The sequence below is a fragment of the Kogia breviceps genome, chromosome 10 (genome assembly GCF_026419965.1).
Source record: "Kogia breviceps isolate mKogBre1 chromosome 10, mKogBre1 haplotype 1, whole genome shotgun sequence".
In the NCBI taxonomy this organism is placed as follows: Eukaryota; Metazoa; Chordata; class Mammalia; order Artiodactyla; family Physeteridae; genus Kogia; species Kogia breviceps.
The window spans coordinates 43,817,563-43,844,960 of record NC_081319.1 but is presented as its reverse complement, the minus strand read 5'-3'; the positions used below and the strand labels follow the sequence as shown (position 1 = coordinate 43,844,960).

Here is a 27,398-nt window from a genome sequence, read left to right as displayed (position 1 = left end):
GGGCACGCGTGGTGGGTAGGATCTGACCAGCGCTTGGGAAGAGGGGCGGAGGGTGGGTTCCTGGGCCAGAACTCGCTGCCGGGTCATGCACACACTTTCCCTGCCGCAGTAATACTGGGAGAGTTGGCCCCTACCCAGGAAAGGCCTTGGCGGGAGCAGAGCGGGCAGTGGGCCATTTTAAGTGGCCAGGGTTTGGCTGAGAAGAAACCAGCCTTATTTTCTTCTTTTTTTTTCTTTTTTAAGAGAGGGATCGGGTGGCGGTGGGGATGGGGATAAGCTGGTTATAGGAACCCCTAGCTCAGGGCTTCTGCAGTCTCTGGCCCATGGGCGGAGGTGAAGGTCGGGACCAAGGATGACCTTCTCCCCCAAACCCCTATCTCTACTTCCATCCCCCACCCGTTTCATCCCCAGAGTATACTTTCCAGGCGATCTGGGGGTGGGGGGTAGGAAGGGGGCAGAGGAGGGAATGTTTGATGGGATTATAGTAAACTGCCTCGGGCTCGGTGGCGGTTAGGGCGTGTAGGAGACCTGGGCTCTTGCCACCGCCGGGTGGCCTGACGGACGCTCCGCGCTGCCCCGGGCCTCAGTGTACAGATCTGTAAACGGGGGCCGCGAGCAGAGACGGGGATCTTCCCGACCTGCTCGGCTTGCCGGGAGTGTCGGAGACTCCCGGAACGCGTGCGGGAGAGGGCCCGGGGGTGGGCGGCGGAGGGGCGCGAGAGAGGCTGGGGGCCGAGAGCGCCCGCGGCGCTGGCGCGGGGTCAGAGTCCACAGGGAGGCCCGCAGCCGCTAAGTTGGCTCGGGCCGGGGGGTGCGGTGCCTCCGGGGTGGGGGGGCGGTGCCACCGGGGCGGGCTGGGCGGGTCGGCGGGCGGGAGGCCCGGAGTGCGTCAGCGCCGTGAGCCCCGGAGTTTTCCACTGACGAGGAGGGCGGAGCTGCGGGCGGGGCCGAGCGCAGCCAGTCTCCCGCCGCCGCCGCCGCCGCTGCCGGACGCGCAGAGCGAGGGGCTGCTGGGCCGACGGCTGCCCGCCGAGCGAGCGAGCGAGCGAGCGAGCGCGGGGTCGCAGCGCAGGGGGCGTTCCCGGCCAGGACGCGGGTCGCGGCGTTGCCCTTGGCGAGCGTCCGGATCGCAGGTCAGCATCGTGGGCTCCGGGCCGCGGGAAGGGACCTTGAGGAGGGGGTGTCCCTCACGGGACGCGCTGCTTCCCGGACCATGCCGTTTGCCCCCCGCCACTTTGAGCGGGTGCCGGGGCGGGGACAGCCCGGCCCCGGACGGCGCGCAACGGCCGGAGTCCGGGTCGGGAGACCGGGAGGCGACAGTCTCAGGTTTTCCGCTCCCCTCCCCCGCCCCGCCGCCGGGACCCCAAGAGGTCCCGGCGCCCCGAGCGCGGGGCGGTTGGCTGCCGAGCCGTGGTTGCGCACTGGCGGCGGGCTGGCGACGGGCGCGCGTCCGCGGGTGAGTTCCCTTTTGACCCAGTTGCCTGAGAACTTTTCAGAAGTTCCTCGCATGGCTGGAGCAGGTGACATTTGTCGCCTTCCTCCTCGGGCTCCCCCCGGGGGCGGGTGCCGGGGCTGCGGCGAGTGCCCGGCGTCAGTCAGGGAGGGAGTGGAGGGGTGAGAGTGGAGTGAGGCTCCGTGAGTCACGGACCCCGGGAGGGAGGGAGGAGGAGGGATTGTGTCGTACGCTCACCTGTTTGTCAGTCACCGTCACACGCAGAGACCACCGCTGTGAGTCACGGGCGCAGCTACACCGGCCACCCGCGGGCACATGTAGGCTTCTTCCACGCATGGCTCCCTCCCCAGCACGTACTTCCTACCGGTCCTCAGTTTCCCCTCCCCGGGGGCCCTTACACGGGCACGGCACTGTTGAGATGCCCACACTACAGCAGCCGTCACACACTTAGTCACTCCTGCTCCCTGGCACAGTCTCACACAGCCCACACTCCTGACACAAGGGGTCCCTCCCTGGCTCCACTGCCCACTCGACACCTCCACTCAGATGTCTCACAGTCCTCTGGAGCGGAACTCATAGCTTACCCCCAAATCCTCATCATCACTGCCTTCTTTGGTCCCCACCTCCAGAGGTCACCAGGTTCCCTTACCCTTTTTCCTAAGACTTTGGCCTGTCATCTCTCACCTAGCTCTGGAGCTTGGTCCAACCGGTCACACCCCCTTCTGTCCCTTGCTGAGCCATCTTTTTAAAATGCAAATCTGGTATTGTCACTCCCTACTTCAACCCTTCTGTGGCTTCCTGTGCCCTCAGGCTAAAGCCTGCCCTGTCAGCCCTGGCTCCCTGGCTCCTGAAGCCCCCTCCCAGGCCACCCGTTCCCCCTCATCTCTCTGCCTCTTCCTCTTCAAGTCCCTCCCGCTTCCTGTCCCCCTCTCTCTCTGGAGCTTTTCCTACATCCCATCCTTTACTCCAAAAGACCTGTCTTCACCCCCAGCTGTACCCCTCCCACCCTCCATCCCAGCACTCAGCACGGTTTGTAACTCATTATACTCCTCCCCACTAAGCTCAAAGCTTCAGGGGGGCAGCACTGGTCTGTGTCTTGCTCCCTTTATGCCCAGGTGTGTGACATAGTGCTTGGCATGTCATAGGCACTCCATAAATATTTGTTGAAGGAATGAATGAATGAGAGTGAAGGGGGCCTCGCTTAAGTGTAGGAAGCAGTCTCTGTCAGGTGCAGTTTCCTTTCTGCAGGAGCAATTGCCTCATGTAGCCAGCAAACATTTGGCACCTCCCCAGTGCCAGGCCCTGGAGGCCAAGGCTGAGGAACTGTCCCCTCCCCCGGGGATCACTTTTGGAGGGATGGGTGGGGGAGGGGTATGCCAAGGCTTCCTGCCTGCCCTCTCTGGGCTGCCCTGGCTGCCTTTCTAGCCAATCCCCGTGGGGGCCTGAGGTGCTCAAAGGTTCTCTCTCCTTCTGCCAGTAAGTAGTTCCTGAGGATCCGAGGTCATCTGACCCCAGGTACTGGGGTGAGCTGGCCTGGCCTGGCCAAGGCCTGGGACTCTGAGGTTAAAGGACATTCTTCAAATTCCTGAAGGAGGGTGGAGGCAGCTGAAGGTGCCCCCTTCCCAATACCAGCTCTAACTGGGGGCCAGGGCACTGGGACTGCTGTGGTCGAAGAGGAGTTGGTGTGACTTTTCAGAGGCTTGGGGATTCCTTCCCCCAAACAGCCTTTGTTTGCCTGGTACCCAGGGTGAGATGGCCTTCCCTCGGCTCACATGGTGTGGTCTGAGTGTGTAGATAGTTGGGGCTAGTAGGATGGGGAGGTGCCCCTCCTCCTCCTGGGCTGTCAGCCTCTGTGAGTGGTGACGGCAGGGCGGCCTGATTCTCAGGGCCCAGGCAGATCCCGGAAGAAGCCTGGTTCTCTTCGATTCAGTGCCTGTCTACGGGTCTCCTTGGGGGTGTGGTATTTCTTTCTGAGCAGGCTCCTGGGAATTGCTTTTCCTTTCTCCAGGACCCTCGGAGGGGGCTGTGCTCACCCTGGGAACGGTGCCATGGTCAGGATCTTGATTCCTGGGTAGCTGCTGAGGGCCCCTCCCCCACCCTCTGACTCACTGTCTGACACTTTTCTTGGACTCTTTCACTATCTTTCATTCCTTTTCTGACTTGGCCTCTCCTGTCTCTGGCTGAGTCTTTTTGTCTCATCTGCCTCTGCCTCTCTCAGCCTCTGGATCCCTAGGTCGGGCGGCTGAGCACAAGTGTCAGGAAGGAGATGATTTTCCATTTCCAGGTCTGCAGATTTTGCTGGGTGCTCATCATTAGAACCTGTACCACGGGCTGTAGCTTTCCTGTGTCCCTGTTTCCCTGTCTGCAGCCTTGGAGTTTATAACCCCCTCACCTTAAACTCCCATTCTGTAGACATCCCTGAGGCAGAGCCAGGGTGTCTGGCTTGAACCTGCTTCCTTAACACTCCTTCTATTTGTTTACTCTTGGGGAACCTCCTGAGATGCCTGTGTTGGCACCTGCCTGCAGCCTGAACTTCCTTTTCCTGCTCTCAGAGCTACCCCCTTCTGGGTGCTATTCTTGCTCAAACCCTCAGGCACAGGTTGGGGGATGGGCATGTCCTACCCTCCAACTAACTGTGACAGGAGCAGGAGGAGGGCACACTGACCAATGGGCCCCAGAGACCTCATGTGCCTAAACCGTTTCTCTGTGTATACCTGATCTGCAGTGTCAGCTGCCTACCTCTGATGGTCCTCAGGAGCCTTCTCTGTGCCAGACTCTATTCCAGGCACAGGCACAGTGCCGATCAGGCCGAGAGGCATTCAGCCCGGCATGAGGGAGATGAGCAGTGAGGCCATTGCAGGAAGGGGCTGTAAGGGCTGTGATGGGGGAATCCCAGAGCCCACGGGAGCCCAGAGAGGTATGTAGTGGGGAGGAGTGAGGGTTTCAGGGAGGCCTTCTTGGAGATGACTTCTAAAGGGGAGTGAGGCTGGGTTCCAGCTTGTGCAAAGGCCAGGAGGTGAGCAGGTCATGGCCATTTGGGCAACTGCAAGTTCAGCTGGAGTATAAAGTGACGGGGGTGGGGAGAGTCTTGCATTATGAATCTGGAGGGGAGGCAGCAGCCAGACCTTTTTCAGCCTCTTTTGGAATTGTGGACTTGATCCTAAGGGTTCCCCTTAGGGAATGATTTTCTGCGTGGGGGTGGCAGTAGATAGACACACAGTTTAATAAGATCACTCTAGCTACAGGGTAAAGGGTGACTGCGGGCAGAGGGCAGGAACAGAGGCAGGGGACATGGGTAGTAGCAGTGGAACAGAGACATAGGGATAACAGACTTTCAGAATTGAAGGTCACATACGTAAAATGCACAAAGTATATGAATCTTATGTGTACAGTGAGATGTTTTAGACACTCATGGAACCACCACCCACATCAACATAGAATATTTCTAGACACCCCTCACCCCCGACCCCCACCCCGGGAAAATTCCCTCATGACTGTCCCCAGTGCATGCCCTTCCCACTTGCTGGATAACCACGATTCTGAATTGTATCATCACTGATTGGGTTTGCCTTTTCTTGAACTTCATTCACATGTAATCTTGTGTCTGGCTTCTGTCACTCAACATGATATCAGTGAGATCCATCTGTATTGTGTGTATCCAGGAGCCCTTACTTTTTTTCTCAGTGTAGAATGACACATTCACCAAGCATTTACCACTGTTCTAAGAACCTGACATGTAATGATTCACGTAAACCCATCCCTGTGAGGTTGTAAGACAAAGAATTGAAGACACAGAGAAGTTAAGGAACTTGCTCAGGGTCACCCAGCCAACTGATAGCCAAGCCGGGGTTTGAATGTAAGCAGTCTGGTTCTGGAGTCAAGGTTTTCTTAACACTATGCTGGGTGGCCTCCGTGATACCTACCAAGTCTGTGCCTGGCCTTGTGTGGCTTAAATGAGCTAATGTGTACTTCCAGGACTGGGTGACTGGATGTGGATGGAGGGAGACAGGAAGGAGTTGAGGATGACTGCAGGTTTCTGGCTTGAGTAAGTGGGTGGGTGGCAGTGCTGTTACTAAGATAGGGAACACAGGAAGAGGAACAGATGGCATGGGGGGTGGGGAACAGAGACAAGGGGTTCGATTTGGGGCCTGCAGAATTTTGTTTCTAAGGGATGGCCAGGCAGAGAGACAAGTGAGCCTTTGGTTTTGGGGGGATCTCAGGCTTAAGTGTGTGATTAGGAGGCATTCAGCACCCTGTAGACAGCATCTGGAGTTTGGGAAAGGATGGGGTCTCCCAGCGGGATTGTGGTGGGGACAAGATGCGTGGGTTGTGGTTTGTCCTTGTGTGTTTCTGTGTCTGGGTGCTTCTGTGCTCCGTCTGCTTGTGTGTATGTGTGCGTATGCCTGCCTCTGGGCCATGAGTTCCCGCATCTCCTGTGAGAGCCTTCAGGTCAGCTGAGAGCTGGGTTGTGTTTGTTTGTGGTTTGACCCTGGGGGGTGGGGGGGGTGCCAAGCCTGAGAAACTATTTGCTGAGAAGCCCCCGGAAACACCTGTGCGTCCTCCTTCCCTGGGCCCGTTGTTGTTGGAGGGTTGGCAAGTCGGGGAGCTTCTCTTGCTGTTCATGTGCCTGTGGGGAGAGGCTGTCCCTGGGATGAATTTCATCTAGCAAGTTGGTTGATGGCATACTGCCTGGGTCTGGGATCCACAGACTTTGTGGAAGGCTAGGCAAACGGGGATAGGGGTGTTTAGAAAGGACACCTGAGTAGGGTAGATCGCCAGCCTTCTGGTTGGTTTTTCCTGTTCACTCTCATTTCCTGTGATGGCAGTGGGGGAGGGGCTCCCCAGCACTGGGGCCTCTGCATCGTTTCCCCTTCCTCCTGGTGACCTCCTGGGGCCCAGCCCTGAGTGCTCAGGAGGCACAGAGAGACAAGGTAGCTGAGCTCAGCCCTAAGGACCGAGTCCTTTGGGGATTCCCAAGCAGTGGAAGGGGTTGTTATTTGCTGCAGCATCAGGGAAGGAGCCCCAAGTGCCCTCCAGTCGGTTGAGGCCAGCCAAGCTGTGGGAATCTCTGGTTGCACTCCTGTGCAGGGCTGAGACCCTTAAAGGGGAGACACAGCGAGCAGTGTATCCTGGGGTGCTCCAAGTCACCCAGCTACGGACGGGAGAGCGTCGTCTTGGCCGGTCAGTTTTACTAGAAGAGGGTTTTTTTTAAGGGGAGAAAATAATTTCCCTAGGAAGTTATTTCAAACAAACAGGGTTAGATATTGGAGTGGAAGGCAAGATGAAGGTGAATTTTGAAGATCAAACAGGGGATGCTAAAGAGACACAAAGCCCAGGTGGCTCTGGCCCCAGTCAGGCCTGGAGGCCGGGGACTTCTCTTGTGGGCGGGGGTTTCTAAGGGAGAGTCCGAGCAGCTCCATCACAGGAAAGTTGGATGCTGGAAATCGGGGCTGGTGTCAAAGCCACCCTGTTCCCTGAGTCCTGGTCAGTCTGGCCCTGAATGAGGGCCCGTTGCCGGGGTGTGTGGGGCAGCATGTTTGTGGGTGTGCAGGGCGGCATGTCTGTGGGTGTGCTAGGGGCAGGAGGAGGAGGAGGAAGAGGCACTGTACGAGGGCCATGCAGGCTGTCGGTATGCGCCCAGCCTCACACACACAAAGGCACACAGATGCAGCTGTGTGAATCACCCAGCCAGTGAGTCAGCCCCAGGATTCCTGCCGGAGAGTGAGCGTGGCCAGGCTGAGGTCTGTCGGGCCATCTGTCGGTCTGGCGTGTGCGTGTGTGTAGGTGGGTTACAGGAGGTAGAGGGGAAGGTGCCTGGTGCTGTCCCAGGAAGGCTTTGGGGCAGAGGTGGCGAGAGTCTGTAAGGGCCAGGACGAGGGTTTGGATCTCAGTGCTCCGTCTGGTGCAAAGATGCCTACTAGAGGCATGGCCCTGGCACGTAGGGCTCCTCAGGGAGGGCCTGGGTTGCCTCGGAGGGTGGGTGGGAGAGGTGATGACCAAGGCTGTGTGCCCACCTCCTGCCCTCAGGCCTGCCACCTAGAGCTTTCCCCTTCCTGTTCCAGGCTGTCTGTGCCCAGACCCCAGAGTACCCCTCACCACCATGACTGGGCTGCTGAAGAGGAAGTTTGACCAGCTGGATGAGGACTCCTCCTCACTCTGCTCGTCCTCCTCCTCTTTGTCCTCCTCGGGCCGCCACTCTCCCTCCTGCTCCCCGAGCTCTTCGGCCTCCTCATCTTGGGACTCGGATGAGGAGGGCCCCTGGGATCAGATGCCCTTGCCTGACCGTGACTTCTGTGGCCCCCGAAGTTTCACCCGTGAGTCCCTTCACCCTGGGAACCCATTACACCCCACTTTCCTTCCTGAAGATGAAACTGGGGGGCCCTGATGAAGTCGTTCTGGCCTCTGGAGGTTGTGTCCCCATGGCTTTAGCTTCCCTACTTGACTCACTCACCACCTCATCCACTTCCTGTCCTACAGGGGTCACTTGGGAATGCTCCCTGTCCAGAGGCACTTGGGTCCAGCTACATTCACCTTTAACCTTGGGACTCTCCAGCTTAGAAGTCATCATGTTCAGGGCAGGGCTCCTCAGTGGCCCTGGGGCCTTCCCGCCCAGCTCTGTCCCTCAGTTCCTGTTTTGTTTCTCCAGCTGGCTCCCTATCCTCTACCAACTGAACTGCCCGAGTCCCACACCCCACGCTTCTGTGCTGCGGGGCCTGTCAAGCCGGTCCCTCACCTAGCAAAATGCTGTTTGGCTTTGCCTGAACGCAGTGAAAAGGTTTTTTCCCAGTTATTTTTTCAAGCTTGCGTAATTCTGATTCCAAACTGACAAAGATGGCCCTAGAGCAGTGTTTCTCAACCTTATTTTTCATTATTGCACCCCAAACCCCAAGGAGCCCATTGAGACATTTTTTCTCTTATCCTCCCCACCATGATGTCTTAATACCACAGATATGTCTATTTATGTACTATATGCATATCTGTACATTATACATGAGAAAGTATAATTTTTACCAGATAGAATCTAACAGTACGTTAACTGACTAAACTACTATGGGTTTAGTCTGGAAATACAGGGATGGTTTAATACTATAAAATCTAATCATATAGTTTACCAAATGACTATGTCAGAGGAGGAAAAATATAAGAGCTGCTGTAGACACTGAAAGAATATTTGATAACATGTAATATTCCTTCCAGATAAGACCCTCTGTATGATAAGAATAATTAAGTTCTACCCTAAATGATTAAAAAATATATGTCTTAACCTAAAAACTGGCATTACAATTAATAAGGAAATACTGGAAGCAGTCCCACTTAGTCAGGAACAAGATGAGGACACTGTTTGTCACCACTGTTAGTTGACATTGTTCAGGAAGTGCTAGACAATTAGCAAAGAGAATGAGAAATATACTGGATTGGGACAGGCAAAGTTGCCATGATTTGCAGGTATTCGACTACATGATAAATTCAAGAATATGTATACAGAAAACCTATTAGAAGGGAATTCCCTCAGGTAGCTGGGTACAAAATTAATATATTAAGTTTAAATATATGGAATTGCTAAGATTTGATTATTTCATGGTAACTTCTTATGGTTCAACCTAATAAAAATAATATACCAATATATATATCGAATATGCCAATACATAGCTTACTAATCAACATACTTAATAACTTATAAAGGGTAGACCTTTCTAAGCTTGTTGCAAAATGCAGAAGCTATAAAGGAAGAGCTCAGTATACTTTTGATTACATAAACCTTAGAAATTATTTTGTAAAAGCCCATAAGCAAAAATAAAGGACTAGCAGAAACTAACACAACGTTGTAAAGCAACTATACTCCAATAAAGATGTTAAAAAAAAAGACTAAAATATTTGCACAGATAGGTTAGATGATTAATGTCTAATATTGAATATATATAAAAAGCTCCTACAAAAATAAATTTTTTAAGAACTATAGAGAGACTTCCCCGTGGTGGCCCAGTGGTTAAGACTCCGTGCTTCCACTCACTGCAAGGGGCACAGTTTCCATCCCTGGTCAGGAAACTAAGATCCTGCATGCTGCATGGCATTCACCACCCCCGCCACCACTGCAAAAAAAAAAAAAAAAACTATAGAAAATTGTGCAGGGGAACTGTTAATGGCTATTAAAGATGGGAAAGATGTTTAATGCTCTCATTTGGACTGGTAAATAACAATTAGCCAGTGTTGACATAGGGTGATGTTGCATTTTACCAGCTCCAGTCTCGGCCAGGCCGGCCCCTAGGCTCAGATCCATTTCTTTTTTGGGGTGGGAGGGGTGTGAGGAGAGACAGACAGTTCAGCATCACCTCCTGGGGGTTAGGCCCTGCCTCACAGAGAACTAATGCCCGCCCCTCCCCTGCCTGCCTTCCAGCCCTGTCCATCCTGAAGCGGGTCCCCCGGAAGCGCCCAGGCCGGGTAGCCTTCGATGGCATCACTGTCTTCTACTTCCCTCGGTGCCAGGGCTTCACCAGTGTGCCCAGCCGTGGCGGCTGCACTCTGGGTATGTCCTCCCGCCACAGTGCCTACCGCCGCTTCTCCCTGGCCGAGTTTACGCAGGAGCAAGCCCGGTCACGGCAAGAGAAGCTGCGCCTGCGCTTGAAGGAGGAGAAGCTGGAGGCGCTGAGATGGAAGGTGGGGAGACCCTCTGCATGGCCTTCGCCCCAGGAGTTGCTCTGAAGTCCTAGCTTTGGGGGGACAGGTGTCAGGGTGGATGCTGATTTGCTTGTGTTTTGGGGAGGCCTGTGGGGCCTCCCTGCCAAATTATCTGCAGGCAGATGGGTATAGAAGGTCTCTTGTTTGCTGCAGGGCTGGGGGCGTGGTGTCTGAATATGCCTGACCTCACTGGGGAGGGGGAGTGGATAGGACACTGGGGGTCGGTGTATCTGTCTGGGGTGGGGAGGTTTGTCCACGAACTGGGGAATGACATGAGTAGGAAACCTGTTTGCAAACGCCCTGAGGGTGTTTTCTTGGCTGTCCCATTCACTATGGCATCCACAGTGCCCAGCCCAGAGAGAGTAAGCACGTGGCAGGGGGGGTATTTATCATGTGACCGATGCTGCCAGAAACCGCATCCGTGTCTGCCTCTCATGTCCCTCCTCTCTTCTCTGGACACAGCTTTCGGAGGCCGGGATACCCAAGACCGAGGCTGGCCTGCCGCTTACAGTGGACACCATAGATGATGCCTCTGTGGAGGAGGATTTGGCAGTGGCCATGGCAGGTGGCCAGTTGGAGGAAATGACCTTCCTCCAGCCCTACCCAGCCCGGAAGCGGCGGGCTCTACTGCGGGCCTCAGGCGTGCGGAGGATCGATCGCGAGGAGAAGCGAGAGCTGCAGGCCCTGCGCCAGTCCCGGGAGGACTGTGGCTGTCGCTGTGACAGGGTCTGTGATCCTGAGACCTGCAGCTGTAGCCTGGCAGGCATCAAGTGCCAGGTACGGGAGCCAGGCGGGGCTGGGAAGGCGAGCCTGAGTCAGGGGCTTCTCCAGGCTCCGCCGGATCCTCACCTGCACCTCTGCTTTCTTTGCAGATGGACCACACAGCGTTCCCCTGTGGCTGCTGCAGAGAGGGCTGTGAGAACCCTAAGGGCCGTGTGGAATTTAATCAGGCGCGAGTTCAGACCCATTTCATCCACACGCTCACCCGCCTGCAGCTGGAGCAAGGGGCTGAGAGCCTTGGGGAGCTGGAGGCCCCGGCCCAGGGTGCCACATTCAGCCCCAGCGAGCAGGTCCTGGCCCCCACGTTCCCGCTGGCCAAGCCCCCCGTGAGCAGCGAGCTGGGAGACAACAGCTGCAGCAGCGACATGACCGATTCGTCCACAGCATCGAGCAGCAGTGAGGCCCCCAGTGGCTCTGCCCACCCGGCCCTGCCCGGCCCTGGCTTCCAGCCCGGAGTGGACGATGACAACCTGGCTCGGATCCTGAGCTTCAGTGACTCTGACCTGGGTGGAGACGGGGAGGAGGAGGAGGAAGGGGGTGTGGGCAGCCTGGACAACCTCAGCTGCTTCCACCCAGCTGACATCTTTGGTACTGGTGACCCCACTGGCCTGGCCAGCTGGACCCACAGCTATTCCAGCTCCAACCTCGTGTCAGGCATCCTGGATGAAAACGCCAACCTGGATGCCAGCTGCTTCCTCAATAGTGGCCTTGAAAGCTTGGGGGAAGGCAGCCTCCCCGGCCCCCCGGTGCCAGCCATCATGGATGCCGGCCAGAGCAGCTCAGTGGACCTGAGCTTGTCCTCCTGTGACTCCTTCAAGCTGCTCCAGGCCCTGCCAGACTACAGTCTGGGGCCCCACTACACCTCCCAAAAGGTGTCTGATAGCCTGGACAACCTCGAGGCACCCCACTTTGCCCTGCCTGCCTTTTCTCCCCCTGGGGATGCCAGCACGTGCTTCCTGGAGTCCATCATGGGCTTGTCTGAGCCAGCTGCTGAGGCCCTGGCTCCCTTCATGGATGGCCAGTTGTTTGAGGACACTGCCCCAGCGTCGCTGGTGGAGCCTGTGTCTGTGTGAGGGTTAGGGTGCCTTTTCCCGGCCCCAAGAGCCCTGTTGCTGCTTCGTTGTAACTGGGGGCTCCCTGAGGTCTGTCTGTATGTAACGGTCTCCCATTGGCTGGCTCCCATGTGGGCACTCCTAATTTTCATGCAACACTCTGGATTGATTTATTTATTTTTGTAACCTTCTGTGCTGAAGCGGGATGGGGGGGCACTTCCCCTTTCAGCCGCCTGGTCCCCCATATGCCCACACCCTCTCTTCCACTTCCATGGCCGTGCCAGGAGCAGGAAGAAATGTGGTTCCCCTGGAGCTTTGCAGACTCCTTTTTGGTCTTGTATGATGTTCCTAAGCCCAAAGACAGCCACACAGGGCTGAAATCAGCCACTTCTTAAGGCTTCTTCTGCCACCCTGAGCCCTAGACTCATGGGTGGCTGAATCCTCTGGACTGTGAAGACTATAATTTATTTCCATAATTTATTTGGAGACTAGGTGGCTGGCAGGCAATACTAGGGTCGGGGTGGGGCACAGACCCCTGTGAGTCCCGTTGCCTTTTAGTCCTGTATCCCTGCCCTTGCCGGGACTTTGGTGTAGACCAGGCATGGATTTGAGCCCTCTGTCTAATGTGGCAGCTGCCCTGCTCCGGCTGGCTGAGCAAGCCGGGGCTGGCCTGGGACAGCATCTGGGCAGGGGGCGGGGCTGGGCTGACCAACCGTGACCAAAACCCTCTTCTGCCCCATGCAGCCCCCTCTCCTTCCTGTCCTCTGCCCCATCTTCCCCCTCCCCAAAGGCTGCAGCTTTTATTCCAAGCCCTTCAATGTAGGAGGGGGAAGCAGGAGGCCCAGAGAGGGCAAGGGGCTGCCCCATGGCCTGTAGCACGCCCCTGACCACTCAGGGCTTTCCAGGCACGCACTCCAGCCTGGTCCACCTGCCCGTACCCTAAGGCCGGTTGGCCAGGGGCGAGGGGTGGCTCCTTATGGCTTTCATGCCCTTTGTTTGCAGATGTTGAATTTCGCATCATAGTTTCCATATTGTCCCTGAGTATTAGAACTGTAATTTATTCATTTTTCTGTGTCTGTGCCAAGAAGCCCAGGCTCTAGGCCTGCCCTCTTGCCTAGGAGGCCTTGCCATCCTGCGAGCTTGTGGGAACACCTTGTACCTGAGCTTACAGGTACCAATAAAGAGGCTCTATTTTTCAGTGTGGTCTGCGTTTGTGGATCTGGGAGCACATCTGTGGGACCAGGAGCACAGGTACACCCTCAGGTGGCAATGAGGGGGGAGGGGGAGACAGGCCCTGCTGGGCAGTATGAACACTGAGGCTGTGTTGGTGGTAGAAGTGGGGGACACACTGGGCCTCTTTCCATGCCAGCCAGTCAACTCAGGAAGCCAGTGAGAAGGGACTGGCCGGGCAGATGGAGTTTTCCCCTTGGATGAAGCCATCTCCAGTGGTCGCCTGGATGGTGGGGGGGGGGGGGGGGGGGGCAGCAGCAGGGCTGTCTGCTTGGGATGGGTGTGGGCTGACTTCTTCCCACTCACCCGCACTGAGCTGGGGCCCAGCCTTGAGGGTGAAGCCGGCAGTGGAATATGGCTGGTGCAGGCCGTACGTGGGACTGAGTGGCTGAGGTCCTTGGGGACTTGAGCACCAGAGCCACAGAACCTCACCCACCTGCACCAGCCAGACCTGTCTGACCTGTCCCTGGCAGCTGGGGCCAAAGGCCAGAAGAGCAGGCTGCACCCTGCCCCAGGAGGCCCCAGTCTGGGGGCCTGGGGAACAAGGCTGACCTCCTCTCTAGGAATAATAATGATTTATACAAGTGCTAGGAGGGGTCACCAAAAAGACCTGACTTGGGTCTCCCTTTTCTTGCTCTAATTCTCTGCCTGTGCTGGGAACCCCTTATTTCCTCGCTATGGCTTACTGGTTAAGAGCACAGACCCAGAGTCCCAGGGTTCGAATCCCAGCTCTTATACTAACTAGTGAGGTGACTTATGCAAATTACTTCCCCCCTCTGTGCCTAGGTGTCCCCCGTATTGTCCAAATAATAACACTGCTCACCCAAGCTTGCTCAGTTCATATGCACCCAGTGCTCAGAGGAGTGCCTGGAACATGTAAGCCTCGGGTGCGTGTCTGACTTCCCATTCTGTTTTCATGTGTCTGCTCTATTTCTGTATGTTTTATCCTCTTTTTTTGCCAGTTCTGTCACCCTTTAGGTATCTTTCGCTTGCCTCAGGATATGTGTAGACATGGTCACGTGGTCATGTCGTCAGTGGAGTGGCCCTTAGAGAACTCATGGCTTGGAGTCTGGGCTATGGTGGGGCCGCCTGTCCCTGGTACCAGCTTAGGCAGGGACAGCCAGGTCTTAGGCGTCTCAGGGTGGAGTATTCTGGTACCTCAAGTTGTCTCGTGTCTCCTCTCACTGATCCCTGGGAGCCCTATTGTAGAGATTGCTCCAGCACGCATGATCCAAAACCTGGGTCTCTCCAAGGGTCCTGAGGCTCTGCTCTGGCCAGCCTGGGGGTCTGGGTGGCAGCCCCCGACAGCTCCAATACTCTGGCTGGAAGCCCCTGCAGGCTCCTATCCTGTGGCCACAGGCCATAGCTGGACTGAGCCTACCCACTCCCCATCCAGAGCCCCAGAGTCACTTGGTTTTTTTTCTCAACATAATCCACCCCAAGAAACTAGGTTGTAAAGCAGATCATAATAAGGGCAGCTGGCTTCCCATAGGAAGGATGGTGGTAACCTAGGGAAAACGTTCCAGATCACTGACTCATACCAAAAGGCCATGCACGAGATCAGCAGCATGTTATAAAAACAAGGCTTGCAGCCATCAGGGACGACTTAGGCTGTTCTAGAAGGGACCTTTACCTGTTCACTGTTCCCAAACCTCAGTCACTGGACAACTTCTCTTGAAAACTTTGCCATATCTGCATTCTACTCATAATAAGTATTTTACTTTATATCAATTATATCAATATGCTTAAAAGTTAGAACCATTCTACGTAAAACAGCACCCGCAAATTCATGAGTTTGTTGTACTATTTTTCTCTACAAGGATGATACTTAAACACATAGTTATCAAAACTTTCAAATGTTTGCTGTATATCATTAGCAGGGATTTGTACCATGATTGGGGAACACAGAAATCTAGTCTAATTTCCTTCCACAGATGGGGACACATACCCAGAGGGGAAGGTCACACAGGGAGATTCTAGGCCTCCTGACTCCCAGTTCAGAGTTCCTTCCCCTGAGGTCAGACTGGCCCATTACTGCCATCCTGCAAAACAGGAAGAGAGGCACTGGGAGCACACCAAAGGTGACCTCTGTTGCCCTCTTGCCAGTTACAGTTAACACTATTCATCTACACAGGGACCCCTGCTTTTGTCCCCTGAGGTGTTACAATGGTTCCTTGAGGATGAATTAGTTAGTTGGTCATTGTCTTTTCCTAAAGATGGAGTAGGAGCTAGTTTTTCTTGGGATGTATTTCCCTGCCAGAGGCAAGAGTAATCAGGGTTTGTCCCAAACTCGTAAAGGACCAGCAGACGCCGCCGGCTGAAGACTTGGGGAGGGGTAGGCAGAATGCATGGACAGGGTGGGCCTGTTTGGGCCCCTGCCAGGGAGGACGCAGGGGGCAGCTTGACAGAGAGGAGCGGTTGCTTCTTTAATCCAGAATTCCCGGGACCAGACAGGAGAAGAGAGGCTTGTACGGGCGAACATAAAAATATTAAAATAGCTGTAGGGTATTTTTTAAACCACCTCTTTGTTCCCCTTTGGCCTCTGAGAGTCTGGGATAAAAGCGGGGCCCATGAGAAGTTGCCCAGTGAGCTCAGTGGAAGCTAAGCTGGTTGATAGCTTTCTTTCCCAGAGCAAAATTGCTTCTCGTGCCTTAAAAACATAAAGCTTTGGGATGTCCCTTAGACCAGATTAGGCATGATTCAAATAAACCACACACAATATAGAAATGGGAAGACTATGTCATTTTCTGACTCTCTTCTCCACTGACCCACTTCCCACCCACCCCCTTCCATGAAACTTCTGTAGGTTGATAGTTTCCACCCACCCTGGCTCCCACTGACCACAGCTAGGGCCTCAGAGACCCTTGGGCTTTTTCCAAAATTTCTTCTCTGATTCTGGGGTAGTTGGGGTGCTCCTTGAGGACCTGGGACCGAGAGAGAAAGGGTGTGAAGCACCAGGCAGGGCTCCCTGCCACTGCAGCAAGCCCCCCACCACTGTCGGGGGCTTACATCGTGGCAGACTTCGATGGCCTCCACGAATCTCTTGTCCTTCAAGTAGTTGAAAGCGAGTTTGAAGCCTATCCAGGGGCAGGGAGAATGCAGACAATGGGTGGCACTCCGACGACGACCTGAGAACCCCTCTGGTTCCCACAACAGCCAGAACATAGGCCTTGTGTTACGGGGTGAGTTTGTCGGTCCTCCGGCCCAGCTCCCTCCTGCACCCATGCGCACCTGCCTGGCTGCCTTACCGCTGGCAGGGTTGGCATGATGGCTGTACTTCCAGGCCAGCTCATAGTTGGTGGCTGCGTCCTTGTACGACTGTTCTCTCTCCATGATGAAGCCCATGTACTCGTAGGCCTTGCAGCAGGACTGCAGGGAAAGCCAGTCAGAGCCTCTGCGGAGGGGAAGCCACATCCCATCCCAGTTGGGGCAAGGGATGGGTGGTGGGTGCATTCACCCAAACCACTCAGGGACTCCAGCAGCACCGCCCACCTTGGCAAGGGGTGAACTGTGTACCCTCTTCTCAGCTGTGCCCACTCTGACAGGACACCTTCCTCCACAGCCCTCCTGCCCTGACCTGCAAACGCCCCTCCCGGACCCACCAAACCCTCCCTGCACGCTGCCCCTCGACCCCATGAACCCTTCCCATCTCTCCCCATTCCACGTTCCCCACTCCGGGCTGCCGGACACTGTGCACCTCCTCTTGCCTTGCTCCGCGTTCCCATCCCGCTCTGTGGTCCACGGGAACCCTCTTGTCCCGCCTCTTCTCATCTCCCTCCTACCCCAGCATCTCTGCCCCCGAAGCCCATGAGCCCCTCCCCCGACCCTGCCCAGACAGCCGTGAGCCCCTTGCCTTGTTGTACTGCATGCAGCGCCGCAGCAGCTCCGAGGCCAGGTCGAACTTGCTGCCCTGGCAGTAGATGTCGGCCAGCAGGAGCCAGCTCTTCTCCAGGTCCTCGGCCTCGGCCAGCGTCCATGGGGCCTTGGCCAGACGCTTCAGTTGCGTGCGTGCTTTGGGGACCTGCTTCAGCAGCGAGTAGGCCTGTGCCACAGCCAGCAGGGCGGGAATGCTGTCCTTCTGTGCGGGTGGGAAGCAGGTGTTGCCTCGCCTGGCCCTCGGCCTCCCCCCACCGCCTGCCCACCCAGTGGGCAGCTGGTGCACCTCGGCCTGGGCCATCTCAATGAAGGTGCCCAGCGCTGCCTCCACGTTAGCCTTCTCCCTGGTGGCCAGCAGGCACAGGCTCTGCAGCAGCTGCAGCTGGGTCTGGCCCCAGGCCGAGTGCGGGCAGAACTCCCGTAGCAGCTTCTCAGCAGTGCGCACACCGTGCTGCTCCAACTCCTTCCTGTCGGTGGAGCCGCGGGCATTGGATGCTAAGCCTGAGGGCAGAGGGCGCTGGCCTGCCAGCCTGGCCCTCGCCTGGCCTTGACCCAGAGGCCGCAGGCTCTCTCCGCCTTCCCCCAGGTCCCGCCCCTGCCCTTGCCGGCCAGCCGGGCCCTCACTTGCTCTCAGTCACCAGGTTCTCGAAAGCCTCTCCACCCACGATCTCATTGTCTGGGTTCAGACAGATTTGCACCATGTAGTAGGTGGCGCTCTGGCCCCAAGTGCTGTCCTTGCGTGCTTTGTTTAGGAACTTCAGGGCTTCGTTGGGTTGCCCTATGTGCCTATAGTGGAGGAGAAAAACACCAAGAATCAGACAGGGAAACTGAGGCCCGAGGAGTACAGGGACACACAGGGGTCACTCTGTGAATCTGCACAATGCAGGGGCAGGATCGCTGGTCTCCCTGCTTCCTGATCTGGAAGCTGAATTTCTGCTTCCCTAGCCAACGCCAACATGTCCATTAGGGACAGCCTCCTGCACATAACTGCCGACACACCCACCCCAACCCACCAGCAGTAGATGCCTCTGCAGTAGTTGAACCCTGGCTCCAAAGGCACCCGGCTGGACACCTTCTTGGCCAATTCAAAGAAGGCAGGGGCATCCTCAAGTTTGCCACTTCTTCGTAGCAGATCGATTAGTTTGTTCAACACAGGAAAATTGTCTAAAACAAGAGAGCAGAAACGTTTAGGCTGTGATAACCAATAGCTGAATCAGGCAGGGAGAGGCAGGGAGGACCAGGAAACACTACCCATCTGGGCTGAGCAGGGGCAACCCAGTGGCTTCAGTGTCTCCACTGGTCTCCACTGAGACACAGTAAAGTAGGTACTCTTATTGTTCCCATTTACAGATGAGGAGACTGAGACACAAAGAAGTTAAGTAATCTGCCGAAGGTTACAAAGCTGGTAAATAGAAGACCAGGATTCAGACCTAGACAGTCTGGCTCCAGGACCCGAACTCCTAATAGCTGTGATTGCTGGGTGACTCTGCTGTGGGTCTGGCTGGGGCTCCACCCTGAGCCTTGTGTCTGGCCCCTTCCCCAGCAAGAAGCAGTGGTTTTATGGTGCAGTGAGTAGGAATGGAGCTACATGTCAGGGGAGAATTTCTAGCTACCTCTAGGTGGCTGTGACCTCAAAAGGGGACTTAGGTTGAGCCCCAGTGTCTGTGATTTGGGGATAGACAGGCTGTCTTGGGTCCAGTGCCAAGCAATGCCCTGCCTGAGACCAGGAACTGGCCCCTTGGACTCGGGAAGGGCCAGCACGTTCCACTGGGCCTTTATCAGTTTCCTGCCTCTCTGGGAACAATCAGAGAGGAGGGGGCTTCCTCTGCCCAGTCAGGAAGGAGGGGAGAGGGCCCACCCTTCTGGGGGGAGAGCAGCCCTCGCTTGGTGGGAACCGACACAGGCAGTCTCAGTGGGTAGGCTCCATGCAGGCAGTTACCTGGCACTTTCTCCAGGACTTGGTGGTAGAGGTTGATGGCAGCTTCATATTTCTGTTTTCTAAACATCAGGTCAGCCATCATCTATCAGAAAACACGCGATGCTGGGACAGCAGCTTGCATGGGCATGGCGGGGAGGCTGTCGTGGGAACTGGGTGGGTAAGGAGGGAAGGTAGGAGAGGATTTCCGAGGTAGCCTCTCTGGGCACTGGGAGAAGCTGCCACGGGACAAGCTGAGAAGGCGGGGCATCCTGGGGGAGGCGGGGAGAGCCGGGGGGGCAAGGATGGAAGTAGGAAGGAAAGGCTGGAGATAGACACGAGAGGAGCTAGGCCCTCCACCCCTGTCTGAGAACTACCAGCTCCAGGCAGCGAGGTGGAATGGGGGGGCTCTCCACCTCCGCTGGGGCGGCCCTGAAGGTGGTCTGGATGACAGGGTGGACAGGGGCAGGACTGGGAATGGCTCTTCCCACACACTTCCCGAAGCCCCAGGAACCTGTCCCACCCCTGCCTTCAACAGTTGGGTGTGGTTTCCCCTGGAGTTAATCAGCCTCACCACCTCCCCTCAGATTGGCCCGGGAGGTCGCTGCTGCCCCCTGCTGCCAGCCCGCCCCTCCCATCCGAAGGGCAGCAGGTCCAGTGCTGAGTCCTGCTGCCCGACAGCCCCTCAGGGCTGGGTCGGCCGGGCACCTGGGGTTACGGGGTTAGGAAGCAGCCAGCATGCGGTCGCAGGGACCATGGGGAAGGCAGGGAAGAGGGCCCGGAGCCTCTTACCACGGAGGCTGTCTCATGGTTCTTCTCGGTCTGCAGGAGGGTGGCGCAGTGCTGCTCACACAAGTCCAGGTGGCCCTGCAGCAGGTAGAGCCGTGCCAGCTCCAGCACTACCTGGACAAGACCAGATACAATAACTAACTAATGCACATCATGGGAAAGCTCAGGGGCCGATGCCTCGTTCTCTCACACTCAAGTTCTATCAGCTCTGCCTTCAAAATATGTCTCTGATCCCCTGGGATGGTGTCTCTGGCTTTCCCCTTCTCCCACCCAATACTCTAGTCACACCGTGCCTTTTACTAACTAACCGCTGAGAGTCGGGGCCTGGTTTACTCATACTCATCCTTCAGCTTCAGCTCCGACCTCATCTCCTCTGGGAAGCCCTCTGTGCCCCAGACACTGGGACAGGTACCCCTCTTCTGAGCTCCTGCAGTGTACTGAGCCCCATGCGGTATCACATGGTATGAGAACTGCATGTGTACTTGTCTGTACCGCATGCTGAGGGCAGTCTATGGGCAGAGACCGTGTCTTGCCCCACTACATCTCCAGGGCCTAGCTCAGTACCTGGCTTGCACATATTGGGAATCTGTTAAATGAGAGCATATTAAATAAATGAATGGGTCTGTCACTAGGCTCTTCATCTACCCTCTGCCTGTGAACTCCAGCCACCATTGCCTATCTGAAGCCACACCTCTCACAAGACTTTAAACCTCCTTGGAAGCTTAGCCTGGGCTTCATGCCCAAAGAGCCCCCAGCAGCCACACTCTCATTGTCTCTCCATCTGCAAGGGGGACCTGAAAAGGGCAGACTTGCAGCACCTTTCAGCAACACCTTCCCCGCTCCACTCTCCACATGTGGCTGTCCAAAGCAAGGCTTCCAGGGAACTTCCCTGGTGGTCCAGTGGTTAAGGCTCCGTGCTCCCAAAGCAGGGAGCCTGGGTTCGATCCCTGGTCAGGGAACTAGATCCCGCATGCATGCCGCAACTAAGAACCCACGTGTGGCAACTACAACCAGGTGCAGCCAAATAAAATAAACAAATATTAACAAACAAACAAACAAAAAACAAAGCGAGGCTTCCAGTCTTGCTCCGAGGGCTGCAGTGGGTGAAGGCCCTGGGGTCAGCTGGAGCAGGCGCCCCCGGCACCAGGGGTCTGTGCCCCTTGCAGGGAGGCACAGAGAAGGAACTGGCCTCCGTCCCTAGTCAGGGAGTTCTGCGAGGCTTCGTGGCCCAAGAGAAGGAAGAGGGTCTCGCTCTTGAGGACCCACCTTATTTCAATCCCCACCTTATTGTCAATGGGTGAGTAGGAGAGGGCATCTTTGTAAGACTGCACTGCCTTGGCATACTCCTTCTCTGCCAGGTAGTACTCCCCAAAGTGGATGCAGATGGAGGCTGCCAGCTGCTTCTGGGAGGGGATCATTTCTGGTTGCTCCAGGGGAACACGCTTCAGGATCCGAGACTGGAGGTCCATGGCCTTGGGAAAGCAGTAAACTCTCCATCAGAAACCCAGAGCCTGATGTGCCAGATCTCAGGCCAATTCACAGCAAGTCCCCAAGCTCTCAACTCAGGGCCAGCTGTCTTAGCAAGGGCATCTCAAGTGCCCTTGAGCAAATCTGGGTCACTCTGGACAGGCAGGGCCACTGGCTGAGTACCCAGGAGGTGAACTGGCACTGCCTCTGGGACAGGAACAGAAGCAAAGGCACTCAAACAAAACACTCTATTGTACTTGACTTGTTTACCTGTTTTCATCACACCTTGGTGCTCACTGTGTCTAATTTGCTTCAGCTGTCCTACAGGCTAGGACAAGCACACTGTAGGTATTCAACGCAGGCTGTGTTTTGACGGGTGCATTTGTTCTGATACTGCCCTGCTGGGAACTTGAGGCGGCCCCCACAAATGTCCATGACATACAGTGATCAAGTGAGTAACCAGAGAGCATTGGGGCAAGAGGAAATGAGGATGCCAGGGTTAAGTTTCGGGAAGTGGGCACAGATCAGCCCCTGGTTCCCTAAAGGCCAGACTGAGGAATGGAAATCCAGAGGGAAACAAGGGGATAAGTCACCTCAAGCAGTCCGAGATGTTCTACAACCACAGAATACACCCCAGGGGCAAGTGCCAGGCCATACCCTCGGGAAGAAAAAGTGAAGGAGTGGAAAGAATGGCCAGGAGTCTCCCAGCAGGAGACTTTGGGCTGGGACAAGCCAAAGCTGGTTCAAATCTCAGCTCTGCCACTTACTAGCAGTATGACTTTGGGTACATTTCTTAACCTCTTTGAGCCTTATCTGTTAAATAGGAATGTTACAGTGCTTAGCTCAAAGGGCTACTGTGAGAATTAAATAAGAAAGCAAAAAGCCTAGTACAGAACTCAGCACAGAGCATTCAATGCATGGGAGCCTGCTGGCATTATCTATTATTATCACCACAAGCATCCTTGAGGACAAAGGCACTGTCTTATGCCCTGCATTCTCCAGCCCAGCCCAGACCGGCTTAGAGCACTTCCGTGCACAATCAATAAAAGAGCAAGGCTGGGGGGATAAATGCAAGGTGGAGGTTGGAGGTGTAACCTAGATCCTCTTTTGAGGACCAGGCCTGGAGCCTTCCAGACCTGCAGTCCTATCCTATCTTCAGCTCCCATCAGGAAATGGCAGATAAAGAGCTTGAGTCTACTTGTCAATTACCTTGTTCAAAGTGTCCATCACATCTTCTTTTTTATGGTTCTTGTAAACCTTTGCCAGCAAAAGCAAGCACTTGACATCATTCATCATGGATGGGACATCTTTGACTGCAAAATGGAAACTCAAAGTAGCATTTTCTGGCCCCTGGGAAGCGGGGGATGGGGCAGGATGGAGGCTGGGTTCAGAGCCATCTAGTTCCCGTCCCCTGCCCCATTCTGCAGGAGAAGAGGGTGTGAGCTGGGGGCAGTCTGTCTGCTCGAAGGCTAGGGGAGTGAGGATGCTGACTCACCAAAGTCATGATCCAGTGCCTGCTTCAAAACTTTTTCTGCTCTGTTGAACTTCTTTAACTTCAGGAGCAGTTCAGCCAGATCGCAGCACAGAAAGTCCTGTCCGCTAATCTTCTGGGCGGCCTCATAATAATTAATCGCCTTAGTGCACACAGGAAATATTGGCATCAAGTCTGGTTTTACTCGTGAGCACCTCACACCGTGTGCACACCGCCCCACTCCCCGCCGCAGCCACCGCGCCCGTGTGCCCCTCCAGATCACAGAAGCCACAGATGCAAAGGCCTCCCTCCTGGCTCAGGGCCCGAGCCTTACCCTCGGCAGGTGGTGGGGGGTGGTGGGGAGTTGCTGAGTCCTCCCCTTGGCACCCTGTTCAGTGAGGTCTCCCTTCCCACCCAGCCTCCCACCCATGTACCCTCTTCCATCTTCCCTGCTGGGCTGGCCCTCCCCACCCCTTCCCACCCCAGCCCAGCCTGACCTTGGTGTACTGGTGGGTCTTCACATAAGCTTGCCCAATCCTGCTGATCAGGGATGCGTCATGTGGGTTCTTTCTGTAGGCTTCGTTGTAGACCTCGAGGGCCTTCTCGGGCTGATGGGGAAAGGGTTCGCAGTCTCTCTCTTCCCTCTCACTGGAGAAGTAAGTTTGGTGGGGGGGCGACTTGGTGAGGTCATGAGAACTTCACTCACCTCCTGAATGTTCATGAAGGCATCACCCAGTCGCAGGCTGGTGTCAGGGCCAGGCAGATGTTCACAGAGCTCCCTGCAAAAGTAACCAAAACCTTAGCTCAGCCCTGTGCATCCTTCCTACTCCTGAATCCATCTCCTCTTCTTTCCCATTCATTCTGGCTGACATCCTTTCATTTACTCATTCATTCATCACTCAATACTTATTGGCTCAGATGAGGCATGGTGCTAGCTCCCTTAGTTCAGCCTCTCCTCATCTGTCATCTGGACCACAGTTGGCACTTCCACCCACTCCTCTGGCCTCCACTCCCAAACCCCCAGACCCCTCTTCATGAGGCAGCCTGCTCTTTCTAAACCTCCAGTGTGACCATGTCACCCCACAGCTTATCGGTTTCCCACTGCTCTTGGCATCACCTCCCCTTCCTCCTGAATTGCCTAGATAGAGTTTTGCCTGAGGAAGGGGATCAGGGCAGTACCTTTGAAGTCCCATTGTCAAATCATAGACAGTAACTTGGGGCTTCCAATCCCTGCTCTCCATCCTCCTTCACTCACACTGGTACATCTAAGTCACTGAACATTTCCTCAAGGACAGGCAGAGCCAGGCGCCGGGGCAGAACCATGGTTCCCACCAGGATGTGACCCATAACGGGGGGCAAGCAGGGCTCAGGGCAGATTCAGCCCTGTATCCTCACAAGTCAGCCGCAAGCTCGTCTGACCGACCTATCATACGCAAATTCTAACCCGTGGGAAATTCCCTACTTTCATCAAACACACTCTGAGGACACATTCTGAAGACCCAGGGTGAAGAAGATAATCTGGAGAAAACCCTCCCTGAGATGCCACTGGGGCTGGGGCTGTCAGTGCACTGCCCAGGGCTCACCGGTAGCACCCGATGTAGAGATGGACGTCCTTGCGGGTCTGCAGGTAGATGCTGGCCATCTTCTCCTTGGCTTCCGTGTAGCAGGGCTGCTTGGGCGTGATGTTCCTCAGAATGCCCAGTGCCAGGTCCACGTTCCCCTTGCTCAGGGCCAAATCCACGTTGGCGATGGTGATGCGGATCTCCTCCGGCGTGCCACTGAACTCGTTGATGGTGTCCTGCAGGACCTTAGTGGCCTCGTGCTAAGACATGGGAACCCAACAGACCCTCCATTTGCCGTCACCCACCACTCCTGGAAGCCAAGGAGAGGATGGCCCACCTCCACCTCAGAGCAGCAGGAAGGAGAGAGAGCCCCTCGGTATCCAGGGCCACTGTTCCTGGAGGGCAGGGCCAGCTGGTGGGCACGAAAACCCTGACTGTAAGAACTTGTTCCCGAGCACCTGAAAGTCTGTTGGTGATTCCTTCCTATGGGAGACCTATGGACGCCTCTCCTTGTACCTTCCTGCTTTCAGTCAAAGATATTTTAACGTTATGGTACTGGGCACATAAAGGTCTATTCTAATTATATCTTCATTGTATATGTACCCTTGATTATTCTAACAAAGTTATTCTCTTTGCCCATTTTGGTGCTTCCTGCCTTTGCCCAGCCAGACCTTCCAAAGTCCCAGGGCTGCCTCATACAGCTGAGCAGGTTGTACACTGCAAAACTTCAAGGGGATGTAACTGGCATCTACTGGAGCTGTGCATTACCCAACCTGCACAACCACCTGTGGTGGCCCTGGTGGGCCTGTGTACTCCACCTCCCTGAGATCCTTATAGGGACAGTGATGTATGCAGGGGACAGATCATGCAGGACTCAGTAGGGTTTGGAGTTTATCTTGGGGTCGATGGGAGCCACTGAAGTCTTTTAGGTAAGGGAGAGGGATGCTCCCAAATGAATAAAGGCTCAAATAAAGCACAAGGAGACATCAGCCAGAATCAAAGAGCCTGGTTCCCAGGCCTACCCTGGACCTCCAGCATGCCCCAGCACCAAGGGGAGAGAGCAGTGCATTTCTTACCAGCTCCCCATTCATCCGGAGGGCATCTGCCAATTCCAGTAAGATGGATAGCCGCTCACTGGGCTGCCCAGAGGGACCATGGAACTTCTTGCTTTCTTCCGTCTTCAGAACTGGTAATTTTATGATCATCTTCAGTGCCTTTATGGCTTCTGGGTAGTCTCCAGACTTGTTGAGGGCCCTGGCCTTGATGAAGTGGTAGAGGGGGTGGTCTCGGACCTAGAGGAGCATAAGCAAAGTGTGGGGCTCCAGCTCAGAGGGGAGAAGGCCACAGGAGCCCGCTGAGCCTGCTCCTGCCTTTGGGCCAGCAGAAGGGGCTGAGGGATGCAGGCAGCTCCTGAGGCTACTCTCCTGAACCAAGTGGGGGCTGACGCTAGCTGAGCTGTGGGATGCTGACAGGTGACAGGGCATAGGGGACCCCCACCTGGAAGTTGTAACTGACGCCCAGCTCCAGGCAGTGGGAGCACATGGCAAAGTTGCCCTGAGCCAGGTAGATCTGAGACATGAGGAGGTAGGCGTCCACGGAGGTGGGGTCCAGCTCCAGGCAACGCTGCAGGGTGCTCCGGGCATTCTCTAACTCTCCTAGAAATAATAAACAAATCTCTACATCCAGGGATCCTTGGGACTCTCAGGACCCACGATGTAAAGGCAGAAGGAATTTAACATGTCCTGTTACCCTGGAATACCCAAGTTAGGCATTTTACCCAGTTCTGTTCCGCTTGACTCAGAGGTATCTTCCTAAAATTAGAATTACAGTTTTTGCCTTGACCCAGACAAAAGCCAGGAAATTCAAACCTTGGTGTGACACCTCCCTTCTCTCTGTACCCTCAGGGAGATGGCTAAGTTACTTCACTGCTCCATCTGGAAGCTCAGGGGAACACTGAAGTCTCAATTCCCACACCTAAGAGCAGAACAAAATCTAATAATAACAGCAACCATAATAGCCACAACTTAAGAAGCACCTGCTCTGCGCCAACATAGGCAGAGCACTTTAGAAAGGTTGGTTTAATGTCTGCCCAGCCCTGCAAAGTTGGTATTCTGATGCAGGACTGAAACTTCAGTGATGTAAGTCACTCAGCTTGGAAGGGACAAAGTCAGTATTTAAATCCAGGCCTATCGGTTCCTGAGGCTGAGCTCTGAATGCCTTGGCACGTTGGCGCTAAGAGGCCTCCCTGCAGCCAGGCTGGCCCTAAGCAGATGGCAGTGGCAGCCCAGGAATGGGGTACAGTGAGCTGGTGGGAGAGCCCTCCTCCCTCTGCAGCCAGGTCCCTCAACAGCTCCTGCTCGGGGTCCATCACCAGCTGGTGGGGAACACCTGCTTCTGGGTCCCAAACTCCCTGCTCCTTCCCTTGTGCTGCAGAAATGTGAAGATGTCACCATGACAACCTAAGCAGCTGGAGACCTTGCTTTGTCCCTGTGTGTATGTCGGGGTGGGGGCGGTTTCTGCCCTCCCCTTGTACCCAGGAGACCTTCAAGAAGTGGGTAAACCTGGCAGCCGGATGAACACTAGGAGGACCGAGGATGAAGACTGGGGAGCTCTGGATAGACTGTAACCCACACAATGCAGAGCCAGAGGACACAGGCATGCCACAGCATTCTGGAGCCTTTGGCAGACGGGGGTGAAAGGCTACAGGGAGCAAGGACTTCGGAGAGAACAACAGGCCCCCACGGAGGGTTCTCCCCCTCTTTCCCTCTCCCTCCAGAATCTCGGCCTTGAGATGGGACAGAATGGACGGGGACTGTTCTGGCTGCTGGAGGCTCTGAAAGTCTAATGGTACAGGGTCTCCCCTCCTCACAAGGCCTTCCTGACCACCTTTTAAAAACTGCAACCCTGGCACCCCCGCACACCCTCCCCGGCTTTCATTTTCTCCATTGCACAATCGTGCCCTAACAATACTACATTTACTGTCCAAGTCCCCTTACTAGAACACAAACTCCACGGTGGAATTTTTGCCTGTTTTGAGTACTGCTGTCCCCCAGGATCAGAGCAGTACCAGCACGTAATCAAGTTCAGTGACTATTACCTGGCACAGATCAAGTAAGCCAGGGGTCCC

At 55.4% G+C, this 27,398-nt stretch overlaps 2 protein-coding genes across 20 annotated transcripts in view; one reads left to right on the top strand and one right to left on the bottom strand.

Moving 5' to 3' along the window:
• The first annotated feature begins 944 nt into the window (after window positions 1–944).
• Window positions 945–13,159, top strand: CSRNP1 (cysteine and serine rich nuclear protein 1). Of its 2 annotated transcripts, none has more exons than XM_059075865.2 (5): window positions 945–1,133; window positions 7,516–7,767; window positions 9,849–10,108; window positions 10,592–10,906; window positions 11,002–13,159. In XM_059075865.2, the coding sequence occupies exons 2-5, from the start codon at window positions 7,554–7,556 to the stop codon at window positions 11,980–11,982; spliced, it is 1,770 nt and encodes a 589-aa protein (XP_058931848.1). In that variant the 5' UTR covers window positions 945–1,133; window positions 7,516–7,553; the 3' UTR covers window positions 11,983–13,159. The 2 variants fall into 2 exon arrangements, with proteins under 2 accessions (XP_058931848.1, XP_066900647.1); XM_067044546.1 differs by lacking the exon at window positions 945–1,133 and adding an exon at window positions 6,460–6,634.
• The window catches only part of TTC21A (tetratricopeptide repeat domain 21A), a 36,202-nt gene continuing 18,260 nt past the window's right edge, over window positions 9,457–27,398 (bottom strand). For 7 of the 18 annotated variants that reach the window (XM_067044539.1, XM_067044525.1, XM_067044533.1 and 4 more), the window contains 15 exons: window positions 25,769–25,926; window positions 25,348–25,563; window positions 24,293–24,531; window positions 23,416–23,488; window positions 23,207–23,317; window positions 22,734–22,872; window positions 22,448–22,551; window positions 21,055–21,243; window positions 19,775–19,885; window positions 19,007–19,088; window positions 18,081–18,231; window positions 17,692–17,853; window positions 17,354–17,534; window positions 17,045–17,269; window positions 15,823–16,560 (listed from right to left, as the gene is read on the bottom strand). In XM_067044539.1, the coding sequence (XP_066900640.1) occupies window positions 15,892–16,560; window positions 17,045–17,269; window positions 17,354–17,534; window positions 17,692–17,853; window positions 18,081–18,231; window positions 19,007–19,088; window positions 19,775–19,885; window positions 21,055–21,243; window positions 22,448–22,551; window positions 22,734–22,872; window positions 23,207–23,317; window positions 23,416–23,488; window positions 24,293–24,531; window positions 25,348–25,563; window positions 25,769–25,926 (2,810 nt within the window). In that variant the 3' untranslated portion in view covers window positions 15,823–15,891. Of the gene's footprint in view, window positions 9,544–15,604; window positions 15,657–15,822; window positions 16,586–17,044; window positions 17,270–17,353; window positions 17,535–17,691; window positions 17,854–18,080; window positions 18,232–19,006; window positions 19,089–19,774; window positions 19,886–21,054; window positions 21,244–22,447; window positions 22,552–22,733; window positions 22,873–23,206; window positions 23,318–23,415; window positions 23,489–24,292; window positions 24,532–25,347; window positions 25,564–25,768; window positions 25,927–27,398 lie in introns of those variants that run through there. The other 11 variants (XM_067044536.1, XM_067044538.1, XM_067044534.1 and 8 more) reach the window with 11 other exon arrangements.

Bases quoted from the DNA above. Each gene is read 5' to 3' on its own strand.
- CSRNP1 (XM_059075865.2), top strand. From the start codon at position 7,554: ATGACTGGGCTGCTGAAGAGGAAGTTTGACCAGCTGGATGAGGACTCC. The intron at 7,768-9,848 runs GTGAGTCCCTTC...CCTGCCTTCCAG, and splicing joins TGGCCCCCGAAGTTTCACCC to CCCTGTCCATCCTGAAGCGG. The intron at 10,907-11,001 runs GTACGGGAGCCA...CTTTCTTTGCAG, and splicing joins TGGCAGGCATCAAGTGCCAG to ATGGACCACACAGCGTTCCC.